Genomic DNA, 18648 nt, shown 5'->3' with positions numbered 1-18648 from the left:
ATACTTTTTCTTAAAATATTATCACACTTTTTATGATCTCTCTCAATCTCTCTGCATATGGGTGTGTGTGTGTGTGTGTGTGTGTGTGTGTGTGTGTGCAAGTGTCTGTATAAGTGTCTCTTCAGGTGATGGATAGAGAGAGTCTTTAAAGAAAAGGTTGCTACATGACCAGGTTGTTTGGACTAACACCACAGTTGGCAAAACATAAATCTGGCAGAAAATACTGCAGTTGACAACCCTGACTTCCAACCTGACTATAGAACCAGAACATGCTTACATTTTTTGAGTAGTTTCATCATATGCCAAGATCTTTATCACTTCCCAGTTTCCTGATGTTAGATGCCGCACGGTAATTTGCTCACTTTTACTCTGCAAACAAATAGAAATGATTAAGTTTTTTAAGATTTAAAGAGTATCTCTCTGGTCAACACAACAGTCGTAACTGCCTGTGTCACTTTTAATTCTTTAATTCTCAACTAACATTTGGTTTCTCATTTACCACCTAACCAATGTACTCACATTTATATAAACACTAGAGGCCCGGTGCATGAAATTCATGCACGGGGGTGTGTGTCCCTCAGTCCAGCCTGCACCCTCTCCAATCTGGGACCCCTCGAGGGATGTCCGACTGCCCGTTTAGACCCAATCCTATCTAAACGCGCAGTCGGCCCGATCCTGGTAGGATCGGGCCTAAATGGGCAGTCAGACATCCCTCTCACAATCCAGGACTGCTGGCTCCCAACTGCTCTCCTGCCTGCCTTCCTGATTGCCCTTAACCACTTGTGCCTGCCAGCCTGATCACCCTCTAACCACTCCCCTGCCAACCTGATTGATGCCTAACTGCTCCCCTGCTAGCCTGTTTGCCCCTAACTGCCCTCCCCTGCAGGCCTGGTCACCCCTAACTGCCCTCCCTTGCAGGCCTGGTCCACCCCCAACTGCCCTTCCCTGCAGGCCAGGCAGCCCCCAACTTCCCTCCCTCTGCTGGCCTGGTCACCCCTAACTGCCCTTCCCTGCAGGCCTGGTCCCCCCCAACTGCACTCCCTTGCAGGCCTGGGTCCCCCCCAACTGCCCTTCTCTGCAGGCCCGGTAGCCCCCAACTTCCCTCCCTTGCAGGCCTGGTCCCAGCCAACTGCCCTCCCCTGCTGGCCTGATCGCCCACAACTGCCCTCCCTTGCAGGCTTGGTCCCTCCCAACTGCCCTCCCTTGCTGGCCTCTTGTGGCGGCCATCTTGTGTCCACATGGGGGCAGCCATCTTGTGTATTGGAGTGATGGACAATTTGCATATTACTCTTTTATTATATAGGATAGACCCTAGGAGGGTAGTGCCTTTATTCTTATGCTGCAGGAAAACCATTGAGAAGGTACCTCTAGCAGAGGATCCCCTGTGCATCCTCTGGTCATAGGCTGTCATCTTGGCATTTGGGACAGACATAGGACTTTGATAAGTTTCAACTAAATGATTGACAGCTGTGAGGTATGGACAGCTTTAAATAAAACATTTCAGGACAAACTTTATTCCAAATAAACGCTAAGGGTTGTATACTTTTGACCTTCACACCACGTGCTATTTTCAATCAGTAATTTATTTCTGAGAGTAATCCAGGTTGATGCTTATAGCCATAGTTTACTTTCACTGTTACATGGTATTTTATTGTATAAATATAGCATAATTTATCTGTTGCTTATTTTTTACAGTTGAATGTTTCCACATTTTTGCTTTTTAAAACAAATTGCCTAAAACAGTTTTATTAATGTCTCCTGATGGCCATAGCAGGGTTCTCTTGAGACAAACAATAAAAAATGGGATTGCCTAGGCAGAGGATATAATTAATGTCTTCTACTCAACTAGCTAGTGACAAAGTATTTTCCAAAGTTATAGTGTACCAGCAATACAAGTTTCTCTGCTTCACATCTTTCTCACTTCTGCACCAACAGTTCATTTCATTAGGCTATTTTTTTTCAAACTAATTATTATGAAATTGTAACTCATTTGTTTTGTTTTTATTGAGCAAATATTCAGACCTACAGAAGGTTGAATGAATAGTAGATGAGTATCATACGATTCTTATCTAGATTTACCAAAAGTCAACTTTTGAATACATGCCCTCACTTCTTTTTGCTTGTTTGTTTACTGAATCATTTAGTAGTAATATATATCAGACTATTTCAGCTCTAAATACTTTAATATACATCTCTCAAGATTAAAAATATTTTCTAATATAAGCAAATTGCATATCACACCTATAAATATTCACATTTGTATAATCTAAATACACATCCTATACTCTAATTTTCATAACTGATCCAAGCAACTCAAGTAACTTTTTAGATATTGTATCTAAATATAATATTTAGATGTTATATCTATCTATCTATCTATCTATCTATCTATCTATCTATCTATCTAAAAAACCTTTCTATGTGTTGGTAAAAATCTGTATTTGACATTTTCCTAAATTGTCTATTTCTTATTCTAAACATCTAGCCATTTAAGGTCAACAAAAAGCATATGACTTCTTAACTTTTTATATACTTTCTCTTGTTGCATTATAACACTTTACAAGTATTTGTTGAATAAAAATATAAATGCAGAGATGAAACAGAATTTCTGAGACTTGAGACAGGCACTTCCCAAAGGGACAGGAATTTTGAAAATCACATATTTTATTCCAAATTCTTAGAGGACAACCTCCCACTGATGGTTCACCTTACTCATTGCCAGATCCTACTTAGAATGATCTAATGGCAGGACACTAACATTTCAAGGTGTTAATTCACATTTTGTACCCAAATTCAAGAATAAAATATCTCAAAACAGTAAAAAGTAAAACTTTGCTCAATATGTGAACTTATCTGGAGATGCTTTTGGTTCACAGATTTCTTGGTTGATTATATTTTCTGTTTTTCAGAGAATGTGTGTGTATGTTTTGAACACAGACAAGGGCCACATTAAAAGTGATCATGAGAAAATATTCAATGCTTTGGAATTCCTGAATCCAATGTTTTCAAGAATATACTTTGTGCATTATTCACTTCAGTCATGCATCTAGAATCAAATTAGGATGCTTCTAAATCTAGAACCAAGAGAACTCTTGCTGAAAGTCATTATAACGGCCACTCAACCTTTGGATTTTACTTCAAACATATGTAACTGCCCTGCTCATTTTCTCTCTACTAGGGCAAATCTGGGCTGAGAAATAAGTCTGAACAACATTTCACATATAATGGCATAGACTATCTTTTATAGTTATATGTTTATAGTTATGACTCATGATATTTTCCATTAATATACAAGGGATTGTATCATGGCAGTGAGCATGTTAAGTTTGATCTGGACTCTATGTATAAAATCCCAATACCAATCAGAGCATTGTAGACAATCAGACTGTAAATCCAAAATAAATATGAAGGTACTTAACTATCTTTATGAGGGGGTGTCTGTACCTCAATTTGTTTTCCATCCACCTCCAGCAGATAAACAACCACAGGCAAGATAATTTAACAAAACAAGAAAGAATAATCATTTTTACTCCAAAATAATCATTCTTTCTGTGTTACCATGCTATTTATTTATTATATTAACTTGTTTGAACAGAAACACTGATTGTGACAATTAAATCATAGTAGACTTTTGACAAGGACAATAGGACAATACACTTTAAGTTGAACTAATTTCAGTTTTAGTTTTAAAATAAACAGCAATAAAATGAATCATTTCATTCATTCTCAAAAGAGGGCTGAAAATCTAGGATGAAGAGAGAGAGTGTGTGTTTTTATTTAGGACATTAGACATTAGGTGCCTCTCTTTTAACTAGTACAGATTTGATCTTGCTCACTAAAATTAAATATTAATTGTATATTCCTATTTACAAATTGGAAGTGCATTGGTATCAGTAAAAGTTTAACAATGCACTTGAATTTTACCTGATCACACAGTTCATTCAAATTTCTTATATTATATTCTGTTTAACTTTTAGAGCACCTAGATAAGGAAAATATTGTAGTGCTTAAAAATAGCATGCTTTAATTTACTGTCTATTCATCATATGAGGTGAACTAATTGTTTTCAGACAATGTCCTAATCAGATACAGAAGTGCAATTTAATGAAAAATTGTATTGGGTTGATTAGGTGGTAGAATTATGGATGAGGAATTCTATTTTCTACAGTATTTGTAATGAATAAACATTCAAAATTGTTTCCAGTGAAATCATCAGCTATCATAGCGGAAGCAAGTGGATTCACCAATATAATTTTTCTCTTAACACAATTTGGGAAGATGACAGGGCAATCACTTATGCTAATGAATTTGGACCACTTAACAAGATTGAAACATGGCTTCTTATCTCATACTAGAGGCCCGATGCACAAAATTCATGCACACAGGGGTTCCTTCAGCTGACCTCCGCCCTCTCACAGTCCAGGAGCCCTTGGGGGATGTCTGACTGATGCCTTAGGCCAGTTTCCCCCAGAGAGTGGGCCTAAGCAGGCAATCAGACAGAGGCTCCTGCCACTGCCACTGCACTCCGCCAGCTGTGAGCCAGCTTCTGGCTGAGTGGCACTCCCACTGTGGGAGTACACTGATCACCAGGGGGCAGCTCCTGCGTTGAGTGTCTGCCCTCTGGTGGTCAGTGCGCATCATAGTGACCGGTCGTTCTGCCATGGAGCCAAAACTGGCTCTCTGACATCCCCCGAGGGGTCCCGGATTGCAAGAAGGTGCAGGCCAAGCCAAGGGACCTCACTGGTGCACGATCAGGGCCAGGGAGGGATGCAGGAGGTTGGCCAGCCGGGGAGAGTCCACGGGAGGGTTCCAGGGCATATCCGGCCTGTCTCGCTCAGTCCTGATGGGCCAGACCCCAGCAGTAAGCTAACCTACCAGTCAGAGTGTCTGCCCCCTGGTGGTCAGTGCATGTCATAGCGAGCAGTTGAGCAGCCTTAGCATATCATTAGCGTATTTCGCTTTGATTGGTTGAATGGACGTCTGGACAACCGGACACTTAGCATATTGGGCTTTTATTATATAGGAAGTGAGAAAAAAAGTGGCCATGTATTTGAAGAAAAAAACCTTTCTCCTGACTGTTGACTGCATTGCAGGATGTAGGATGTAATAGTTTCAGATATGGTAATTCAGAAGTTAGAAGTCTAAATAAAAATTCTATGGGGTATATGGAAAGGGAAAATATCAGAAGTGATCAAAAGTTTAATAGTATGAGGTAAAAGAAGTTTTGCAGAGATCCCAGAAATCGATCCAAGCCATTACACTCATTAATATTTAACAAAGGAGGCAAGAGCATACATTGGAGTCAGGACAGTCTCTTGAATAAATGGTGTTGGGAAAATTGGACAGATATATGCAAAAAATGAAACTAGACCACAAACTTAAACTATACACAAAAATAAACTAAAAATGGAAAAAAGACTTGAATGTAAGTTATGAACCCATAAAAATCCTAGAAAAAAACCATAGTCAGCAAAATCTGAGACATCTCTCCTAGCTATATGTTTACTGATACAGCTCCTAGGGCAAAGGAAACTAAGGAGAAAATATACAAATGGGACTACATTAAAATAAAAATATTCTGCACAACGAAAGAAACCATCAACAAAAATTTGACAATGATACATCTGATAATATCCAAAATATATAAGATACTGATACAACTTAACAAAAGGAGGGCAAAAAATCCAATTAAAAAATGGGCAAAGGACCTAAATAAACACTTCTCCAAAGGAGACATACAGATGGCCAAGAGACATATGAAAAATTGCCCAAAGTCACTAATCATCGAAGAGATGCAAATTAAAATGACAATGAGGTATCACCTCACACCTGTCAGAATGGCTACCATCAACAAATCAAGAAATGACAAGTGCTGGTGAGGATGTGGAGAAAAAAGAACCCTAGTACACTGCTGGTAGGAATGCAGACTGGTGCAGCCACTGTGGAAAACAGTATGGAGTTTCAACAAATTAAAAATGGAACTGCCATTTGACCCAATGATCCCACTTCTAGGAATATATCCTAAGAAGCCTGAAACACCAATCAGAAAGGATATATGCACCCCTATGTTCATAGAAGCACAATATATAATAGCTAAGATCTGGAAACAGCCCAAGTGCCCATCAGTAGATGAGTGGATAAAAAAGCTGTGGTACATTTACACCATGGAATACTATGCAGCAGTAAAAAAAAACAAAAAAAAAATGGATAATTTACCCTTTGAGATAGCATGAGGGTACCTGGAGAGTATTATGCTAAGTGAGATAAGCCAATCAGGGAAAGAAAAGTGTCACATGAGTTCACTTATATGTGGAATCTAATGAACAAAATAATCTAATGAACCGAGTGTATCCAGAGACATAGAAGCATGGAACAGAGTGCAAAATCTCAGAGGGAAGGCGGGGCAGGGTGGGCGGGTGGGAAGAGATCAACCAAAGAACTTGTATGCATACATGCATAACCCATGGACATAGACAATAGGGTGGTAAAAGCCTGGGGTGGGGTATGGGGGTGGGCTAGAAGAGGTCAAAGGGGGACACCGGGGGACATATGTAGTACTTTCAACAATAAATATTTTTTTAAAAATGAATAAACAAAAGGACTTTGTTTGATTCAGAAATTACATAAACTAATATTAATAATGCATACTCTACTCAGAAGAACAATTAATTTAGTATATAGACTTTTTGAAAAAGCCAATTTTTATTTTTATTAATTTGTCTTTATGAAATATATAAAAGTAGATAAAATACTCACAAATTCTGCTTACACATGTTTAATTGAAAGTAATATAGATATATAAATAGCTACATACATATTTAGAAATATTTACTTTTAATCAAAACTAAATAAATGATCCATAATATAAATAAGCTTAACATATACTATCTATAATCATAACAAAATGCTACTAAATTAAACACTGAATAATAATGATTTAATATGTCAACTAAATATTAATATTGTAACAAATTGTTTTTTAAAATTATTTACAATTATGGGAAATGTAGGCTTTAGATCAAAATTTAAAATATAAAAATATAAGGATGAAATAATGTAGTTTACATAAAATTACAATCATAAGAAGACTGGAAGAGAATAAGTGCATTCCTTTTTTATTTTTTGAATTACTTTAAGAAAAATCACTTTTGTAAATGAGAATTAAACATTAAAATACTTGTAATGCAAAACCACCACTCTCTATAATGAAAATATCCTGAAAGCACAAATGTACCTTTTATGTTCTCTAATTATGGTTTTCATCTATTCACTGATTGTGTAAGAGAGCAAAGTGTTGGAAAATTTTACTAGTTTTGTTTAGCCAGATACTTCAAACAGATAAATATATTCTCAGTTAAAGGGACATTCTCAAATATAGCTAAGCATGAAGTACTTATAGCTAAGCATCAAGGTGCTTCCTGACTGCCAGCGGCCAGGTTCTCCTGTCACTTCTCACTTTCTGGGCACATTGATTTTAAGTGGAATCCTCTAGCATGTCAAGGGAGGGAGAGAGAGTAGATGTCATCAATGCTGATATGCATTACTCTTAAGGCTGTAAATTACTATACTATTTTCAGAGAACCAAGTTGGCACTCCATATCAAAACCTAAACAAATGCATATGTGCACATATGGTTTGTCTAGGTATCTTTCAACATCCATAAATATATTCTTGTGGGAATTATTATAAATAAAAATAAGTATTGAGGCATAATAATGTTATGGCTGAATAAATTATAATATTAAAATATTAGAAATAACTTTATGATGATTAAAATGAATTGTTGTATATTTACTTGATGGAATGTTGCACAACTATTAAAATCACATTTACGAATGATATATGACAGGCCAGTGTCACTCAGTGGTTGAGCGACGACTCAGGAACCAGGAGGTTATAGTTTGATTCCAAGTCAGGCACATACTTGGGTTGCAGGTTTTATCTCCAGTAAGGGATGTGCAGGAGGCAGGCAATCAATGATTGTCATCATTGATGTTTCTATCTCTCTCTCCCTCTTCCTTCCTCTCTCTACAATTAATAAAGACATATTAAAAAAAGAAAATTATATACGTATAAAGATTACATGTACATGATGTGAGAAAATGCTTATACATTATTTTTATATGTTACAAATCTAGATGTGTGCTTTGATTATAATCTTTAAGAGAAAATAATATATTTTAATGTAAGAAGGAATTAGATATCTAAACCAATTGATTGGCAGTGTGAGAGCATGGGGTGATAAGACTATGTTTGATTTTATTCCTTTGTTCAGTTTATGTTGTTTAGAATTTTACAAATGTTTATACTATATATGTGTCAATATGGAAATCATATACAACTCGTAAAAGAGCTTTTTTTTGTTAGCTATTAAAAATTGAAGCAATGGGATTCAAACTACTAAAATTGTGAGTGTGTGTGTGTGTGTGTGTGTGTGTGTAAACTTAGGTATAAACTGTATTTACCTAAGATCTAACCTCTGACTCATTAACAAAGTATATTCATTTTAGCCATATCGTGAAAATATCTAAACAATTGCACAGTCATGTTTATTTCTCAATGATGCAAAGCACAAATTCTCTGAACTGCACCCAGAATAGATACAAATGTTTCTACTTCAATGAAACCTTCGCTATATTCTTCATATAGAAGAACAAAGTAAACACTTCTGCTCTATGAAGTTGTTCTGAACATTTCAGAAATAATGAGTTAGACTGCACATCAGGATGGTTTGAGTGAAGGACCAAGGGTATTTCTTCCCAAGACTTACAAATAAACTTCGTTAGCAGCATAAATATATTGGTTCCTACATGTAACATCATCAGCCTCTCCCAATTCCACACTTTTTAAAAGATACTGTTTATCTGCATAAGTTTTTGAATAAGTTGTACATTAGGGAGCTACATATAGTATAAAGATGTCTTATACATATTTCCCTATTTTTGAGTATACCTTAAGATATTCACAATTTCTTGAATATAAAAGACCGTGATTTAAAAATTCAATGTCACAGTCATTTGGAAGATTTGGAAAGTGTTATTTATTTTTTAGGACAAATATCTCTGTGGTAGTTATATTAGCAAAATATCATTAGTTAGCAAAGGTAAAGCAATTTGCTAGTAAAGCTTCCTTCAGTTCAACACAGAAGGAAAACTTTCCTTAATCCCACCTGTCTCATATAACCATTTAATAGTTAGATATTGAATCACCAAAATGTTTATTCTCATATCAATGTGTACATTTATTTAGAACATAAATACCACGTTATATGTTAGTCTACAATCTGTTTTTCAAACTTAATGATATACTATGAAAATTAATATACATTTCTCCTGTGGAAATTAAATATGTTCCTAATTATTTATTACAGCTTTCATCAAAATTAAAGTTAAAACAGGACACTTATTTTAATAGTGCAGATCTTAGATAAGTGTTTGATTTTACGCTATTGACACAGATTTTGAGAATTCAAGGCACTGAGATGTGCAATATAAATATATATATTGATATATAATGATATATATAATATATAATGATAAAATTATGAGAATATACATAAGACTTGAAGGTTCTAACATAAAAGTATTCAGTTTGTTTAGGGACTTTTGCAACATTGATATTTACTCTATATTTTGTAGGTATGAAATTGATTCTTGATTAGTTAGTTTGTACAACTCTCATAGAAGATTCTAATTTAAAGCATAAATACACTATGCTTTATCTTTATAAATTGTCTTTTTAACTATGAGACTGTGATATTAATATATTTGAATTTAAAAGAAACTTAATTTCTCATGAACATTTGTAATTGACAATTAGATTTAAATTGACTCATTAATCTTGTCATATTTGAAATACTTGTTAATTCAGTGACTTTTTGTAATTAGATAAACTGTATAAACTATTAACATTCACTTGAAGCTTAGAGAAAAAAAACACACAAAACATTTCCCGTCTTTTAGTTTGGGAATCCCTAAAAATATAACTGCACTATATTTTCTTATGTGGGTATATCATACTTTATTCAACTATTCAATTTCTGATGGCCATTTAGGTTGCTTCAACTAATTAAAACTTTTATAACCCTTTGTAAGTATTACTTGTACAAAATAGGTAATATTTGTTGAATAAACAAACAAACAAACAAAAAAACCCTAGATTTTTTATAGTCTTTGAAAGTAGAAGTTAGGTACTGTTAGTTTATTAAATTCTAAATATAAAGCCCTCAACTCATAGCACACTTCGTATCTTGCTGAATTCTGTTGGATGTTGAAACTGTTTTGTGAGAAGGCACAGCTTGGATTATGGCTATGAATTAGCATTTCTTTTCCTAAAGCGTCCCGAGTTGGATATATGGCTGGGCTCCCAGGCATTAACTGTAGGTTCAGAATGGCGACCAGACTTGGGCCTTCATGAACATGATCTCAATGAACCCAAACCACAGAAGAAGCACTTACCTGGACGAGGAACATGGCTATGTGGTGAAATTCCCCACGGCCCCCTTGCTTAACAGGAACTGTCATAAAGAATTTGCTGCCGTCTCTAGAAAACACGGGCTCCTCTTCCTGAAATGTAGAAGGGACATTACAATCTCACATGGCATAGGATATTTGTGCGGCCAACTATTGCTAAAGCAGGCAGGGTGTAGACCAGCTTTTATTTTAGAATTTGTTTGGAAAATGGTCAAAAAGTGTATAATGATATATATCTTAAGTGAACTCAGTGCATTGTGTATATGTGTGTGTTTGAGTGATGGGAAGGATGGGATGTTTCTTAAACACGGGATACATATGATTTACAGTTAAACTAAAGACAGTTTTTAAATTGGTTCAAAAAGAACTTTCATATATTTTACATAAGATATGGTTATGGTTAGCAATTTATTCTTAAAAAATAAGAAAAATATAAGCACCTTCACCAGTTTATCAAAATAATTTTTTTTTAATTTAGAAATTTTTATAATACTTAATATATTTTTCTGAAATCTTTCAGCAACTACATACTTGAAGGTACATTTCTAGTGGTATATACATACATTTATTAAAAGTAAAAAATTAAAAAGCCACAAAATAGGAAGGAATCTGTTGAAAAACATTTCATTCATATCCCCCATCCTTACTGCTCACCCTCCACAAACCCACATGCCCAGTTGATGATTTTTAAATTAAACTCTAGTGGCATGTTAAATTAAGAAAATTATTTTTTATAATTAAATTATGGAAACTACACATATAGATTGCTTTCTCTTGCTTCAGGGGAAACATTAAGAAAATGGATTTACCTGACTAAACATTGTGTTCTTTCTTATTGGATTACTGAAAGTGATTATACATATGGTATAATGAAAGGCTTCGATAGGATTTCCTCTCTAGGGCTTTAAATGGCTTAAGGCCCTTTTTAGATGATCTGGCCCTCCACTCTTTCTGATCTCATCTTCTTCAATTCTCCTGTTGCCTCTTTGTACATGTTTCTTCTAAATAGCGCCTTTGTGCTATTTATCCCCTATCTGGCTTTCTCTTATCTTTCATACCACTGCTCTACTTCACCTTATCAGAGAGGGGTTTCCTGATTACCTTATGTAAAGGGTGATCGAGGAAGCCAGGTCATTGAACTCTATATGAATCTCTTAGGTGTGTGGGTGTTTAGGTGCATAGCAGGTAGAGTGCCTATAGAATGGAAGCTCCATGGAGCAGGAACCTGGTATTCTCCATTGCTGTAGCTCCAGAGCCTGGGACAGCAGCAGTCACAATGGTGCTTAATAATTATTTCCTGAATGAATAAGTAAATTAACTATTTTCATAATCTCAAGAGTCTCATTCTATCTTTATTAGCAAGAATCTCCATTGATAAAAATCCTACATAATAAAAAGGCAATATGCAAATTGCATCACTCCGCTACGCCCACGATTGGGCCGGCTGGAGGCGCGGGGGGCGGGACTCAGGGTGGCCGATTGGCTGGCGGTAGGAGCGGGGGGGCGGGGACTCGCGAGTCCCCGCGCCCCGCTCCTACCGCCAGACTAAACGGCCGACGCTGTGGGAGACGCTGGTGGCGGAACTCAGGGTGGCCGATTGCGTGGCTGCTGGCAGCAGTTTTCCGCCAGCAGCAGTTTTCCTCTGGCCACCCGCCGATCGGAGCACCTCCCGGATCGGAGTTCCTCTCGGGGTGGCCGATCGCGCTGGCGGGAGGCGCTCTGATTGGCGGGTGGTCAGAGGAAAACTGCTGCTGGTGGAAAACTGGTGCCGGCAGCCAGGTGAAAGTCTATTGCACGAAACTTCGTGCAACGGGTTTCTAGTATAAGAATAATATTTTACTTATCTACTTCATAGACATTCATGAAAATATAAGACAATATACTAGTATGTGAATAATTTAAAATCTGAAGTAACATACAATTCAAAGGTGGGAAAATTGCATTAATGGGTATATAATAAACTAGAGTCCCGGTGCATGAAATTCATGCACTAAGGGTGTGTGTGTGGGATCCCTCAGCCCAGCATGCACCCTCTTGCAGTTCAGGAGCCCTTGGGGGATATCTGACTGATGGCTTAGGCTGCAGGGAGTGGGCCTAAGCCAGCAGTCGGACATCCTTAGTGCTGCTGCGAAGGCGGGAGAGGCTCCCACCACAGCTGCTGCACTTGCCAGTTGTGATCCCAGCTTCTGGCTGAACAGCACTGACCACCATGGGGCAGCTACTGTGTTGAGCGTCTTCCCCCTGGTGGTCAGTGTGCATCATAGCAACCGCTCATTCTGCTGGTCATTCCGCTATTCAGTCAATTTGCATATTAGGCTTTTATTATATAGGATACATAAAGGTACTTGACTCTAAATCACACCTTTCAATTATGAGAGAATTTATATTTCATTACTTCTCCTCTGGTATATTACCATTTCTCTCTTTTTTTTCTTTTGTAAATCTTAATTTTTGCTAAAACTCAGGAAACAAAATCTATTTCCAAATTTTTCTAGTTAGAGAGTATCTCCTAGTTAGGAAATCTCTTCTCAGAGATTCTAAACTTTTTATTCATCTCTTCCTGGTTTGCAGTGCACTTTCTTATATGCTTGACTTCTTTCACCAGGCAAGTAATAATTAGAGGAATTTTGCAATTTTGTCTTTTTTAGCTCTATTGTCTAGGACATAGTAGGCGTCCAAATCATAACTAAATAGATAATGCATGTGTACAATGGACAAAAATATTTATTATATGTATCTCTATCACATTTAGTCCAACCTATTAGCTCCTCCCTTACTCAACATTCTCCATTTGTGTTTTGCTTCAAAAACAAAATGCATTTTTTATACTATGAGAATATCTGAGCATTCTCCCTTCTTATACTAGCCCTCCAAATCTGGTGCCTTAAAAATAAATTCCGTAAAGACAGATGAGGACTCTAATCTTTAATGCATAGTTGGGCTTAAAAACCTGCAGCATTAGATGATTTCTAGCTATGAACATACCACTTTAGGCATAACCCTCTCCTACAATCAAATAAAGAAAGTGGAGCCAACATCACTGTCAATCCTCATGACCTTAAGCAAGTCAGTGTTTATGACACACAGGGCAGTGAATTGGGGATACACTTTATCCCTGACCAAACAGTTTATATATTGGTTATCCCAACTGTAAGTCTTTTGAAGCTAGGGCAAACATACCCGCTCTCTGCTCTTCCTGTTCTCCAGAAAGTAAGCATATAATGATTATGGTGCTTCACCTCATAACGACTGTCATTCTCATCTTTTAAATTTAATCAAATTCTAAGTATTTAATGAAATTTCCTTAAGCTTCTGGAGAAAAAGTCAACTGTGACAAACTATCATTTGCATTTGCTTACTGAATAATTGATCACTGGTTTCTTTGCTTAAAAATCGTTTCTATCACACATTCATGAAATTGGTATTTAAAATGTAGATAACAAAATACCAAAAGAGCATGTATTATGTTGGTGTATGTTAGACAATTATGAATGTCACTGGCAATAAAAATTATAGTAAAATAGGTTTAATACTCAGGACTATTCAGAGTACACCAATATTCATATATTATTGTTTTTCATTGTTTTTATTTTCAGTATTTAAATTAATTTTGTGAGAGTTTATTATTGGCTACAAAAATCAAGGTTTTTGCCCCAATTTCATTTTGCACATTGCCTAAGAATAAGCAATTGATATTAATATAGATAATAGGTATATGATATATACTTATGCCTACATGAGCATAATTCAACTAAGCAAAAGTTTAATCTATTTACACATTTTATTTATTTATTCAGAAAATATTTATTGAACTTTTCTTTTAACAAGACTTTATATCAGGAATTTAGTTTACAATGGAGAACAAAAAAATGAATATCCTACCTCTTCTGGTGAACTCAGTAAAAAAATCACAGAAGTAATTGTGTATTACACAAAAATTACACTTGACTTTAAAATAAATTTTATTGGGGGAAGTGATTTTGTTAGTATGGTTAGAGGAGGTGACTTCCTAAGTAGGTGATTTAAGGTAAGGTTTGTAAAATGAGAAACCTTTACATTAGAAAGTAGTTGAGGGACTTCTCTTCAGAAAAAATGGTTCGTATAAAGGCCTCATGAGTACAAGAGTTCATGTGTCTAGAATGAAGAAACAATTGAAAGCAAGGTATGGCACAAAGCTGAAAATACTTTCAATGTAATTCCTTGTAGACCCTTTAAGAATGTTGGTCTTTTTCTGTAGAATAAAAGGATAGACAAAAATTGTTTCAGTTGTGAGAGTGAAGTATGAGGGTGGTTTGGGTAGTGATCAAATCTATATCTCAACAAGGTCATTCAGCCAGCTTGCAGTGTGAGGAACAGATTGGCAGGTGCCTTAGGGGTTGAGAGAGAACCAGTTAAGGAAGAACTGCAGTACCTGTGGTTTAATGCTGGACAGTGTTTGTGAACTGTAGAAAAATAACGTGAAAGTAAGATCAAAGGTGTGGTGATGAATATATGCAGGTAAGGTTGAGAAAGAGTTTAAGAATAGATCTAAGATTTTAATAGCTGGATGGATAACTCTGTCCTTGACTCCTATGATAAGAAGGCATAAGACTGAATAAAAAAGAGATGTGTTCAGTTTGTACCTATGGAGGATGCAATTACTTTTATAGATTTTGGAGGAAATGCCAAGCATGAGTGTAGAAGTTTTAGAATCAGGCAAGCAAGTTGGTTGGAGGTCTCATGTTATGGGGTGGTAATTGAAACCATAGATATGAATGAGAACTAGGAAGAGAATATAAAATAAAAAGATGACTGTAAAGAACAAAACAAATAAACCAAATAAAACACTCCTCTTTGCAAAAAGTAGTGATGGAGTTATTAGTAAAATGGGTTCAGACATATGTGGATGATCTACTTGGGTTTACTTCTGAAATGTCCAGTATGAGACCATGTCATAGAGACATTTGGTACTTTTTCTTTTGTGATCATTTAGATTCCAGATTCATTTGTGCCACAAACTAAAACTGTGGGCTAGGATATATCTAACAGAGGAAGTACTCATATGAATATCTCCACAGAACCAATTTATTGGGCAATATGAGCACTGTTAATGGTTTCTATTTTTTTTTCTTTCATCTGAACGAAAGTTTACTTATATGAATGATCCCAACAATGGACGATTGTTATTTTTCAACTTATATCCTATAATAAACAACAAATATTTTCATAAACATGCCATAAAAATGCTGTCATAAATATTTTCATGGAAAAGACTCAGTTAAACATGTAAAGCCTTAAAATTATATTTCTAAAATAACTTTGGAAAGGTATCAAATTACAAATGGGTGAACTGGATGTGCACAATGGCCAAAATGTGACATAAAGAAACCAACTATACCATACCTGCTTGGAGAGCCACGTATCTGATGTCATCTCATATTTCTGAAACAAAATCATTAACTTTATGAAGCATCTAAAGACCAAAGTGAGCATGCATCAATTTAACAAGTTTTACAGTGTTATTTCAGGCATTTTTTTTCTCTCCTCACATGGTGAAATAACAGGAATTAAACTGAATAAATAATTATAAAATTGGGATTAAATGATCATTTAATTATAAAGACTTTTCTTTAGGGAACTCCTTCAGAATCCTCAGTAGTATATTACTATGATAACAGATCATTTTCCAGGTCTCTTCCCTCACCTCACTCTAGCTGTTTTGAACCACTAGACACTGTCTCTTTTCACCTCTAGGCATCATCAGGAAAGAAAATTATTAAGTCCTTCAAAATAATTGGGCAAATAGCCAGGAATAAAACTAAAAGGTAGACATTCTTTCAATATTCAATCACCTCTTCACCATAGTCATACACATTTGTAATGACAAAAATGTTATGTTCTTTTAAAATAATCTTGCAAACAATAAAAACCAAAATCATATTTCAAAAAATGAAATTAGATTAAAATAATCTCAAGATAAATATTTATAGGTTAAAAAAGTTCAGTATCACTGTTTACATCTAGTAATTTATGAAATATCTTGTCATTTTCTGGAAAAAAATTATTCTATAAGAAAAGTATGAAGAAAAGATTCATTTATAAAATGTCAATTGAAAATTTTCTTCCTCTTGATTTTTCCTTATACGAACCTCAGCAATAACCCATATCCTATCTAATAAAAGAGTAATATGCAAATTGACCATATCTATGCTATACCCACAAGCCACACCCACCAGACAATCAGGAGCAAGTATGCAAATTAACCCAAACAAGATGGCTGCAGCCACTGAGAGAGCAGGAGGCTTGGGTTTCCCCGGCAATGGAGGAAGCCAAGCTTTCCGCCTGCCCTAGCCAGCAGAAACCTCCACTCAAAGCTACAAAGTTTCAATTACAGAAGATAAATAAATCCCAACAAAAATGGCTGTAGCCACAGAGCGAGCAGGAGGCTTGGCTCTGCTCAAGGCTACAAAGTTTCCATTATAGAAGATAAATAAATCCCAGACACCAGGGACTCCACTTGGGTTGCCAGGGGGCGTGGCTGGCCTGCAAACCACCACAGGCCCCTCACCCAGGCCACTCCACACCCCAAGGGAACCCCCACCCTGCTCTGGTACACCCTTTCAGGCAAACCAGCTTGCCCCCACCTGTGCACCAGGCCTCTATCCTATCTAATCCTATCTAATAAAAGAATAATATGCAAATTGACCATCACTCCAACACACAAGATGGCTGCCCCCATGTGGTCAAAGATGGGTGCCCCCATGTGGACACAAGATGGCTGCCACAACATGGCCAGCAGGGGAGGGCAGTTGGGAGGGACCAGGCCTGCAAGGGAGGGCAGTTGGAGGTGATCAGGCCAGGAGGGGAGAGCAGTTGTGGGGGACCAGGCCTATAGGGGAGGGCAGTTGGGGGAGACTAGGCCTGCAGGAGAGGGCAGTTAGGGGTGACTAGGTCGGCAGGGGATAGCAGTTAGGGGCAATCAGGCTGTCAGGGGAGCAGTTAGGCATCAATCAGGCTGGCAGGGGAGTGGTTAGGGGGTGATCAGGCTGGCAGGCAGAAGTGGTTAGGGGCAATCATGGCAATGACGCAAGCATCCCGTCCCACCCCCGGCCGTTCGTTGCCTGCTTATGCAAATTAACCAGCCATCTTTGTTTGGTTAATTTGCATACTCACTCCTGATTGGCTGGTGGGCGTCACGAAGGTATGGTCAATTTGCATCTTTCTCTTTTATTAGTGTAGACTAGAAGCCCGGTGCACGAAATTCGTGCACAGCGGGGGGTTGTCCCTCAGCCCAGGCTGTACCCTCTCCAATCTGGGACTCCTGGAGGGATGTCCGACTGCCCGTTTAGGCCCGATCTCGGGCCTAAACGGGCAGTCGGACATCCCTCTCACAATCCAGGACTGCTGGCTCCCAACTGCTCGCCTGCCGGCCTTCCTGATTGCCCCTAACCGCTTCTGCCTGCCAGCCTGATCACCCCTAACCACTCTGCTGCCAGCCTGGTTGATGCTTAACTGCTCCCCTGCCAGCCTGTTTGCCCCCAACTTCCCTCCTCTGCCAGCCTGGTCACCCCTAACTGCCCTCTCCTGCAGGGTTGATCACCTCCAACTGCCCTCCCTTGCAAGCCTGGTCCCTCTCAACTGCCCTCCCTTGCAGGCCGGGTGCCTCCCAACTGCCCTCTCCTGCTGGCCATCTTGTGGTGGCCATCTTGTGTCCACATGGGGGCAGGATCTTTGACCACATGGGGGCAGCTATATTGTGTGTTGCAGTGATGATCAATCTGTATATTACTCTTTTATTAGATAGGATAGTATTCAATTGTGTAAATGTACCATAGTTTTTTAATCCACTCATCTGCTGATAGGCACTTATGCTATTTCCAAGTCTTAGCTATTGTAAATTGTGTTGCTATGGAAATAGGGGTGCATATACACCCCAAGAGGAGACTCCATCTATGAATGGGACAATGACATTCAAGACCCAACAGCATCAGGAAAATCCAAATATCTCATGTAGGGGGCCTCCATAGAACACCCAGCCCAGGAGATATGAGAGCATGCACCACTGGTCCCACAAAACTTCTACTACATAAGATCAACCCCAAAAATCTGGGTGGCATATCAGTTTGATCTAATACATAGAAACAATTACAAAGGAACAGGTAAAATGGGGAGACAAAGCAACAATCCCCAAAGAAGG

The 18648-nt window shown here is 37.5% G+C and overlaps 1 protein-coding gene across 1 annotated transcript in view; it reads right to left on the bottom strand.

Moving 5' to 3' along the window:
- Positions 1-18648, bottom strand: part of DPP10 (dipeptidyl peptidase like 10) — a gene marked incomplete at both ends in the record, with an annotated part of 660265 nt that overhangs the window by 49497 nt on the left and 592120 nt on the right. Inside the window, 3 exons of the mRNA XM_079782730.1 lie at positions 278-369; positions 10458-10565; positions 15855-15893. Coding sequence (XP_079638856.1) covers positions 278-369; positions 10458-10565; positions 15855-15893 — 239 coding nt within the window. The remainder of the gene's footprint in view (positions 1-277; positions 370-10457; positions 10566-15854; positions 15894-18648) is intronic.

This window comes from Cnephaeus nilssonii (assembly GCF_951640355.1).
Source record: "Cnephaeus nilssonii genome assembly, chromosome: 10".
Classification (NCBI taxonomy): Eukaryota; Metazoa; Chordata; class Mammalia; order Chiroptera; family Vespertilionidae; genus Cnephaeus; species Cnephaeus nilssonii.
The sequence above is the reverse complement of the archived record's forward strand: the minus strand, read 5'-3'. Positions and strand labels throughout refer to the sequence as shown.